Source organism: Symphalangus syndactylus, chromosome 22 (genome assembly GCF_028878055.3).
Source record: "Symphalangus syndactylus isolate Jambi chromosome 22, NHGRI_mSymSyn1-v2.1_pri, whole genome shotgun sequence".
NCBI classification, from domain to species: Eukaryota; Metazoa; Chordata; class Mammalia; order Primates; family Hylobatidae; genus Symphalangus; species Symphalangus syndactylus.
The window spans coordinates 10354088-10363861 of NC_072444.2; the positions used below are offsets into that span (position 1 = coordinate 10354088).

At 53.8% G+C, this 9774-nt stretch overlaps 1 protein-coding gene across 1 annotated transcript; it reads right to left on the reverse strand.

Annotated features, from left to right (window-relative positions):
• Window positions 1-237: 237 nt before the first annotated feature.
• GPR3 (G protein-coupled receptor 3) lies at window positions 238-3449 on the reverse strand. Its single transcript, XM_055261368.2, has 2 exons — window positions 3306-3449; window positions 238-2256 (listed from the first exon to the last, which is right to left on the reverse strand). The coding sequence occupies exon 2, from the start codon at window positions 2249-2251 to the stop codon at window positions 1262-1264; it is 990 nt and encodes a 329-aa protein (XP_055117343.1). The 5' UTR covers window positions 2252-2256; window positions 3306-3449; the 3' UTR covers window positions 238-1261.
• Between the last annotated feature and the right edge of the window lie 6325 nt (window positions 3450-9774).

The window sequence follows — 9774 nt, forward strand, 5'->3', positions numbered from 1 at the left end:
AGAGCCAAGCACCCAGGTTCCTGTCACCAGGAGGAGGTAAGGTCCTTGCTAGTCAGTGCCCAAGTGTGAGTAGAGGGGCACTGACATCTGAGGAGTCACCTGCCAGCCACCCTCTACCCTCTGTCCAGCTCCCCAGATCCCCCCACAGGCCCCACAGGCCTGGCTTGACCCTCTCATTCCAGGCCATCCCCCATCAGGTCCCACTCCATACCCTCCACACACACATAGGGAAACATATTTATGACAAAATCATTTTATTATTGAGTTGGGTTGGAGACAGGAACAGGGAATGCACTGGAGGCCACATCCCGGCTAGCAGAGGGGTGAGGTGTTGGCTCGTGCCCCCCCTCCTTTAGGGCACCGCAGGGTGAGGCTTGGCCCCCAGGCCATGGCTGTGGCCCTGGACGCCAGGCTGGAGTGGAGCTGGGGTTGCATTCTGGTCCCAGCTGCCTGGCCGGGCTGCGGTTTTCCCCAAATGGCCACCAGAGGGCAGTCGGACCCCAGCGCAGAGGAATTTTTGGTTGCTCAGGTGATGGCTTCTTAAAAAAATAAAAAACCAGAGGCTGGTGTGTTCCCCTTCCAAACCCGAGGAGGGCAGGCCTGGGGAGAAGGCTCTGGTTTCTATGATCTCTTCGATAAAAAATAATCCAAAATAATAACAAAATACGTGGTTTCTCTTTCTCCCTTTCCCCCCTCCAGGAACTGAGGTCAGAAATGGGGGTGAAGGGACAAGGGGTACCCTGGTATGGCCTGGATATCAAGATGTGGGTCTCTTTTTCGCCCCTTACCACCCATAAGTAAATTTATAAATAAATAAATAAATCATAAATAGACACTCTCTTTGTATGTGTGCATATATAATCTTTCTCTCCCCTATTTAGGCAACTATGTGACTAATCTCTCTGACTCTTTAGCTCAGAAATTCAAACGTAAAGTGACATGGTCAAGGTCAAGTTTGGGGGAAGAGGGACATCTGGGACTTGGAATGGCACTGTAAAACTCCCAGCATTCTGGAATTGCAACCCAGCTGGGCTGTGAGACATTTCTGAGTAGAACCCTGACCACCTGAACATGCTGGAACCGTGGAGCCAGCTGGGCCCCCATAGGGATCTGAACAGAACCTTGAAACACCCAATGTCCTAGAACTCCAGAACCAGCTGGGTCTGGGGGGTGTGGAGCTGGGGGTTTGGAAAGAAGCCCTGGAGAGCCTAACATTCTGGAATTCTGTAGTAATCAGGGTTGAAGGGTCATGAAGACTCAGCTAGACATCACTGGGGGAGCGGGATCGGAAGGGGATCTTGGAAGAGGAACAGCAGCAGCAGACGGCCCACAGCACTTTCTGCACATCCTGGTTGCGGAAGGCGTAGATGATAGGGTTGATCATGGAGTTGTAGGTGGCCGGGAGCAAGGTAAGATAGGTGTAGAGAGGTGGAGAGTGGGCGTCACCCAGCAGGCAGTAGACAGTGAAGGGCAACCAGCAGGCGGCAAAGGCTCCAAGCACCACGGCCAGTGTGGCAATGCCCTTGCGGGTGGCCACATAGTGGGAGGCAGGCAGCAGGTGCCGCTGAAGGGCAATCTGCTGGGCATGGCGGCAGACGATGCGGCAGATTTGGGCGTAGAGCTGCAGCATGATGCCAAACACCATGAAGAAGGCGATGGCCAGGACTACCAGATGGTTCTTGGAGAGTGGATAAACCACGCCACATGTGGTCAGGCCATCCAGGCAGTTCCAGGCCAGCACAGGCAGCAGCCCCAGGCCCAGGGCACCTCCCCACACTAAGGCCAGCATCACATAGGTCCGTGTCACTGTTGTCTCTGAATAGTAGGTGAGGGCATTGTACAGAGAAAGGTAGCGGTCGACAGTGATGGCCAGTAGACTGCCGATGCTGGCGGTAAAGGCCGTTGCCAGCACGCCAACCAGCACCAGGCTCATCTCCGCTGAGCCGATGCAGAAGACAGCAGCAAAGTACAGGACCAGGCCCAGGCCTGCCAGCAGGTCTGCCACGGCCAGGCTGCCCACCAGCAGGAACATGGGGGCACGGAAGGCGGGAGTACCCACGATGATGGCCACCACTAGCGCATTCTCGCAGGACACCAGGGTGCCTGAGATGCAGAGCACCACGTCCCAGGCCTTAGGCGAGGGCAGTGGTGCGGCTGGACCTGTGGGCCCCTCTGCTGGGCCCACGCTTACATTCACGTTGCCTGAGCCAGCTGAGAGCCAGGCCAGAGGGCTGCCTGCACCCCACATCATGGTACCTGCAGGAGAAAGGCCTTGTGAGAAGCTGACCAAGCTGGGTGATAGGAGGTGGGGTCTGGAGGGGGTGAGGTGCCCCTCAGGATACATTGAGGGAGTCTCTCCTCAGGATACCTGATAGGGTCCCAATGCCTTATCCCCACATTCGTGCCCTGGGGCTCTTCCGAGGATACCGCTGTCCCCTCCAATGCCCCCAGGCCTCTAAACAGGGGGCTCTTCCTGGGGATCCCTGTCCTAGGTCCTGCAGGTCTCTTTTTCCCACGTATGTGACCAGAGGAGAGACAGAAGAAGGGGTACTATAAATGGAAGAGGGCCGTAGGATCCAGGGGATGCCCCCGAAGGCTCAAGATTGGGAAACATCTACCCCATCAGGGAGACTGAGCAGCTCCGCTCCCTCCCATCAGAGATGATGAGGCTAGCTCGTGCCTGAGGCTCCCAGACCCCTCACGATTTTCAGTACTGCCAGCCTTAGGCTCCGCCCCCAGGGAATGAGCGTGAAGCTCCCGCCAGCCACCACCCCGCACTCCTGCGGTAACACCTGGGAACTCAGCACCCCCACCCCCACCCTCCCAGACTTCTGTTCCTGGCTGGACCCTTCTTTCTGCCTGAATCTCTAGGTCTCTGGACAGACCCCCCTGCTGGAAGCCTGGATCCCTGAGTCAGATGCCTCCTTCTGCCCGGACACCTGGATTTTGGGCCTGACTCCGCCTCCTGCCTGGATACCTGGATTCCTAAATTGGACACCTCCTGCTGTTCGGACGCCTGGGTCCCTGCCCCAGACGCCTCCTGCCGGCGAAACCTCAGATGACCATCAGTCCCTCCAGGGCCTCGGGTCCCTGCAGGAAGGCTCACCTTCGCCAGGTCATCCAACTCAACCCCAGCACTCGAGCACTTGGGCCCACGCCTGCTAACCCAGAATCGCCTAAACCCAGAATTCCCACCTCGAACTCTAACCCTGGCCGGCCTCTAGGAGCCTTCCGCCGGCCCAGTGCCCCAGCATCCTGCGTGCCCTCCAGGACCCCTGGTGCCCCCGGCGGGGCCCGCTACTCACCGCTCAGGACCAGGCGCGGCCAGGCCGCGGGGAAGCTCCGCTCGGGTCCTGGCGGCGCAGGGCATGCGTGGACCCCGAGAAGCCCCCGCGGCCGCGGGAGAAGCGGCGTGAGTCACCCCGCCCCGCCCCGCCCCCGGCAACCGGTTCGGTGACGACAGCGGTCCGATCAGCCAATGGGCGCGGCGCGCTGGGCGCAGCGTGCGTTGCGCGGCATAGTAATGAGGCCTCGCGCCGCCCGCTCCCCCATTCATAAAAAGCGACCGTGGCTGCGGCCCCGCCCCCTCCCGAGTCGGCCCTCGCTGTCCTTGACGCGGCGCCCTCTGCGGGCCGGGGGTTTCAGCGGCGCCGGTGGGAGAGCCTTGAAGTCTCAGAGAGGCTGCAGGGAACGTGGTGGAAGAGTGGAAAGGGGACCCGGGTAGGCTGTGGGGTGATGGGACCCTTGGGTGGCAGAGAGGCTGACGAGATCCAGGTGACGAAGGAAGAGCTTGTGATGGGGCTGGTTGGGCGTCCCTGGTGAGGATGACAGGGTTGCCAAGATGATGGGGCCCTGAGGTGACGATGACGGGGAGCACGAGGGAGCGGGGAGGTGGGTGGCAGTGACGACATTGGCATGGTGACAGAATCTTGGGGTGGGGGGTGATGGCCGTGGGACGCTAACGGTAGAGGGGAAGCCCTCAGGGCAACCATGGCAGTGTCAGGGTGACTATGCAGCAGGGCGGAGTTCAGGGACCCCGGGATGGCAGAGGCAGCGGCCTGGGAACATGGAATGTCCAGGTGACTTCAGGTCACCATGACCCTGTCAGAAGGGCTGGGGTACTGAAGCGACAATGCTAAGCCATGAGGGCTGTGGGGCCCTGGAACGAAGATAGCAGGTGGCTGTAGTGAGTGGGCTCCAGGGTGAGGGGCACAGGGTAGAGGGTCTGGACTGACAGTGACCAGGCGGGTAAGTTGCTGCCAGGGCAGGTCCCGTGATGCTGGGGCTGGGATAAGAGCTCAGTGACGTCACTCATGTCAGCCCAATAGCGCCCTCACAGCACCGGAGGGGTGGGCCTGGCAAGCTTTCAAAACCTGAATTATTTATTCCAGGATCTAGAAAGCCAGCGTGGAGCGGGTGGGGGGTGCACTTCCCCGAAGCAGGAGGAGATGGGGAGCCGGGAAGAACTTGGAAGCAGAAAGCCTGGCAGCTCAGTCCTCAGGGCAGGCCCCTCTCAGCCTCCTATTTTAGACATCCTGATGGGTGGAGCAAGGAGAAAGAGCTCCCTCTTCCCCAACGCCGCCGTCTGCCCTTAGTCCAGGGGAACCACTCTGGGCAGACTTCTCCAGATGTGACAGATGTGGCCAGTCCTGCGGCAGGGGGACTGGCTGCTCCTTCTCCCTGTGTCTCTTGTCTTGATGCTCCCTGGAATCATGCAGGCCTGTGGGAGGGGAAGATGAGGTTAAGAGGCCTGAGGATCCCAGGCCCCACTGGACAGCCCCATCACAGCACCATCACTGCAGCCCCCGTGGTCGGCCTCCACTAGGCAGGTTTTGGGTTTGAGTGTGAGGCAGCAGAAGGTCAAGTGGCAGGGAACATGGGAAGAGGAGGGGGTCGGAGCTACAGAAGAGGATTCATTTCAGGTTGGATGTGGTGAGTTTAGGGGGCTTAGGGGGCGGAAGTGGTCAAATCTCAATTTCTCCATTTCCTAGCTGGGTGACTTTGGAGAGTTTCTTCAGCTCTCTGTGCCTATTTCCTCATCTAAAACACAGGGATAATATTAGTACCGGCCTCATGGGGTTGTTGAGTGGGTTCTACACACCGTTGGCCATCAATGTTACAGCTGGCCAATGAGGAACACCTGGGAGGTGTAGGCATGCAGGTGGCAACTGATGTTTTAGGGGTAAATGATGTCACCCAGGGGCGGGAGCAGAGAGTGAGGAGTGGCTGCAGGGGCTCCTGCTCCTGGGCTCTTGCACCTGACCCCTCTGGCAACAACCCTTCTCTTCATCCAGGTCTCTGCTCCCAAGTCAGTTCTGAAACGGGCCGCTCTGAACTCTCAGATCCCCACTGGCCTCCCCATCACTCTCCCTCCCCTTCTCTTGATTTATTCATTTTCAGAGGATGAAGTGCTCTTGAAATTATAAATGAATTCACGTTTGTTTGTTTTACTTCATGTCAGCCCCACTAGAATCTGAGCTCCAAGAGGATACTGACTATGTCCCATTTCTGCTGGAGAACAGTGCCTGACATGTAATGGGTGTTGAAGAAATATCATGGACTGGATGATTGACCTAAAAGGGAGCATTCAGAGGAAAAAGGAAAACAGAGAGAATAGTAATATGCCTGGTGCCCAGGAAGGTGGGGGTGTCAAAGAGAGGATCCAAGGGCATCAGGGCCCCAAGACTCAGGGATCCACTTACTCCCCCATCAGAGCTGGGTCCTTACAGAGTTCTGGTCTCAGCGATGGGTGAAGGCTGCTGGCAGGTTGGCATCAAAGGGGGGTATCAGGGACTATCTTCTGCTACTCTGAATGGCAATTATATATTTTTTAAGTTTTCATAGTTTATTAATCCTCTGGTGAAAAATCTGCACCATGGCTGCAGATAAAGCCATTCCTGTTTGCCAGCACCAGCACTACACTCTTGTGACTCCCTGGCTGTCATTCTGGTCTTGAGTTCCTTTAGCTGTTTTCTTGAGGTCTTTTTCTTTCATGTCATGCAAGTCTGTGTTTTGATTAATTTTTCTTTGCATAATCCAAGGAATCATAAATCATACCCAAGCCAGTTGTCTTAACACCACCAAAATGGGTTCTGTTTTTATTTTATTTTTTTGAGACAGGATCTCAGTCTGTCACCCAGGCTGGAGTGTAGTGGTGCAATCACTGTTCACTGTAGCCTCAACCTCTTGGACTCAAGCAATCCTCCCATCTCAGCCTCCACAGTAACTGGGATTACAAGCACACGCCACCATGCCTGGCTAAGGCGTGTAATTTTTATAGAGACAGGGTTTCGCCATGTTGCCCAGGCTGGTCTTGAACTTGTAGGTTCAAGTGATCGGCCCACCTTGGCCTCCCAAAGTGCTGGGATTACAGGCATAAGCCACTGTGCCCAGCCCAAAATGGGTTCTAAATACAAAGATGACATCCAGAGTGGTCTTCTACTTTTTGACTAGTTTTCTCTCTTAGGTATTGTTGTCTTCCCAGGGTGAAGGACACGGAAGACCATCATTTCCACTGAAGTATTGGTCATGAACTTCCTGATCCCAATAGTTATCCTGTTGTTTTTGTTTGCAAGGGAAGTTGATCCTAAGGCAGCCAGGGAGGAAAAGAGTGCAGTGACATTTCTTTTCTTTCTTCTTTTTTTTTTTTTCGAGACAGAGTTTTATTCTTGTTGCCCAGGCTGGAGTGCAGTGATGCAATCTCAGCTCACTGCATCCTCTGCCTCCTGGGTTCAAGCGATTCTCCTGCCTGAACCTCCCAAGTAGCTTGGATTGCCGGTGCCCACCACCATGCCCAGCTATTTTTTTTTTTTTTTTTGTATTTTTAGTAGAGACAGTGTTTCACCATATTGGTCAGGATGGTCTTGAACTCCTGACCTCAGGTGATCCACCCTGCTCAGCCTCCCAAAGTGCTGGGATTACAGGTGTGAACCACCGCACCCGGCATGCAGTGACATTTCTAACCCCGAGAAACCCAGGAGAGCCAAGAGACTAAAGGGGGGGCTATGGGTTTTCACGTGAACCTCATATGCTCTCCCTCACACACCAAAAGTGCTCACACCAATCAGGTCTCCATTCCCCGCATACTTGCTCTCTAAAGGAAGAGATAGTTCCTTCCCCCCTATTCTCCTCATGCCCTCTGTCCCTACCTCCTTGACACCTCCTCCAACCCTTCCCACCTACCAGGTGCCCAGCCAGAGCCCAAGGCTTACGACAACCTGCAAAAGTGAGGGACCATGTCCCCATTTCTTGGGTGAAGCCCAGGAAAGCCAAGGGACTTGCCCCAGATCACATAGTAAATGGCAGAGCTGGGATCTGAAGCCAGGTCCATCTGTCACCAAGTCCAGCGTGCCTTCCATTCTGGCCTAGATGTCACCTTCTTCCCAGAAGGGGCTGAGGCTGAAGTTTGACTAGGGCTGACAGTATCTGCAGTTCTCCAGGTGGCCACCAGATGGCTGTGAGGACTCACTTCCAGGTGAGACTTTTTTTCCTTGCCTCTTCTGTCTTCACCAGTCGGAGAAATCCCTTGGGGAGGGAGGAATTGGCGGGGAGGGGGTGTTCGTGCGTGCGTGTTGTGTGTGTGTGGGTCAGTCATAGATAATCTCCACACCTGAGTCCCTTGTCTAAGACCCAAGGGTCTAGGCATCATCAGTGCCCATATTCTTAGCATAGACCCATGCATTCAGCCATTATTTACTGGCAGCTCCCCTGGGCTTAGGGTTTGTTCAGTGGGTGCTAGGGACAGAAAGATGATCTGGCGACATTCCTGCATTTTCAACAGTCAATAGACACATTTATTGAGCATCTACTATTTCCCAGGCACGGAGAATACAGCAGTGAACAAAAATCCCTGCCATCTTCAATGAGCTTCAGTTTTATTAATTAATTTATTTAGTTAGTTATTTTGAGACGTAGTCTTGCTCTGTTGCCCAGGCTAGAGTGCAGTGGTGCGATCTCAGCTCACTGCAACCTCCGCCTCCCGGGTTCAAGCGATTCTCCTGCCTCAGCCTCCCGAATAGCTGGGACTACAGGTGCATGCCACCACGCCTGGCTAATTTTTGTATTTTTTAGTAAAGACAGGGTTTCACCATGTTGGCCAGGCTGGTCTCGAACTCCTGGCCTCAGGTGATCCGCCTGCTTCGGCCTCCCAAAGTGCTGGGATTACAGGCATGAGCCTGTAATCTGGGATTACAGAAAATTAGCTGGGCACGGTGGCACATGCCTGTAATCTCAGAATCTCAGCTACTTGGGAGGCTGAGGCACAAGAATCCCTTGAACCTGGGAGGTGGAGGTTGCAGTGAGCTGAGATTGTGCCACTGCACTCCAGCCTGGGCAGGAGAGTGAGACTCAGTCTCAAAAATAAAAGTTGTTAACTGGAAGAGATATGGTCAAATATATGATTTGTGAGGGCCAGCATAGGAGGGGCCTGGAAGCTGCTGAGATGCAGTGAGACATACAGAGGAAATACAAGCGGACAGAACCTTTTATTTTATTTTTTATTATTTTTGTTTTATTATTTTTTTTTATTATACTTTAAGTTCTAGGGTATATATACACAAGGTGCAGGTTTGATACATAGGTATACATGTGCCATGTTGGTTTGCTGCCCCCATCAACTCATCATTTACATTAGGTATTTCTCCTAATGCTATCCCTCCCCCAGCCCCCCACCCCCCAGCAGGCCCTGGTGTGTGGTGTTCCCTGCCCTGTGTCCAAGTGATCTCGTTGCTCAATTCCCACTTATGAGTGAGAACATGCAGTGTTTGGTTTTCTGTCCTTGCAATAGTTTGCTGAGAATGATGGTTTCCAGCTTCATCCGTGTCCCTGCAAAGGACATGAACTCATCCTTTTTTATGGCTGCATAGTATTCCATGATGTATATGTGCCACATTTTCTTTGTATATATATATATTTTTTGTTTTATTATTCTCTAAGTTCTAGGGTACATGTGCACAACGTGCAGGTTTGTTACATATGTATACATGTGCCATGTTGGTGTGCTGCACCCATTAACTCATCATTTACATTAGGTATATCTCCTAATGCTGTCCCTCCTCCCTCCCCCAGAACCCGAAGGGTCTCTTTTCCCCTGAGTGGGGAAAGAGACTGGGCAGTTTTGGGGGCCTGAGGGACACTCAGGTGGAGGTGCCGTGGACCCATGGGAGGCATAGCAGAGGGAGCATGGCCTCCAGCATCATTCAATCCTAGCTTTACAACCTGGCCTGCTGCATTGAGACCGTGTGCCCCTGAGCAGCCTGCAAATGGGAGATGACAAAACTCATGCCTAGAGGGTAGCTGTGGACATTAGATGAAGTTGCATGTAAAAGCTCTCAAAATGTACATTCTGCTAGTAAGGGGTCAATAATTGCTAGCTATATATTGTCAGTTACAGGTGTGGCAGTTGTGAAGTCAGAACTGGCCTGGAGATGATTAAGAGATCTGTGGGCTTAAAAAAAATTTTTTAATGGGTGCATAGTGGGTGTATATATTTACTGGGATACGTGACCTGTTGGCATTCATTCATTCATTCATTCAAGACAGGGTTTCACTCTGTCGCGCAGGCGGGAGTGCAATGCCATGATCACAGCTCACTACAGCCTCAAATCCCTGGGCTCAAGCGATCCTTCTGCCTCAGCTGTTGGGTTTTAAATGGGGACTGATGGCAGTGGAATGTCCAGGATGACCCCAGGAGAGTGTGGAACAGGGCTTGGGACTAACCTGGGCCACCATCGAATAAGAGAGGGTTAGGAGAAGCAGATGGGGGAAGGAGGGGGG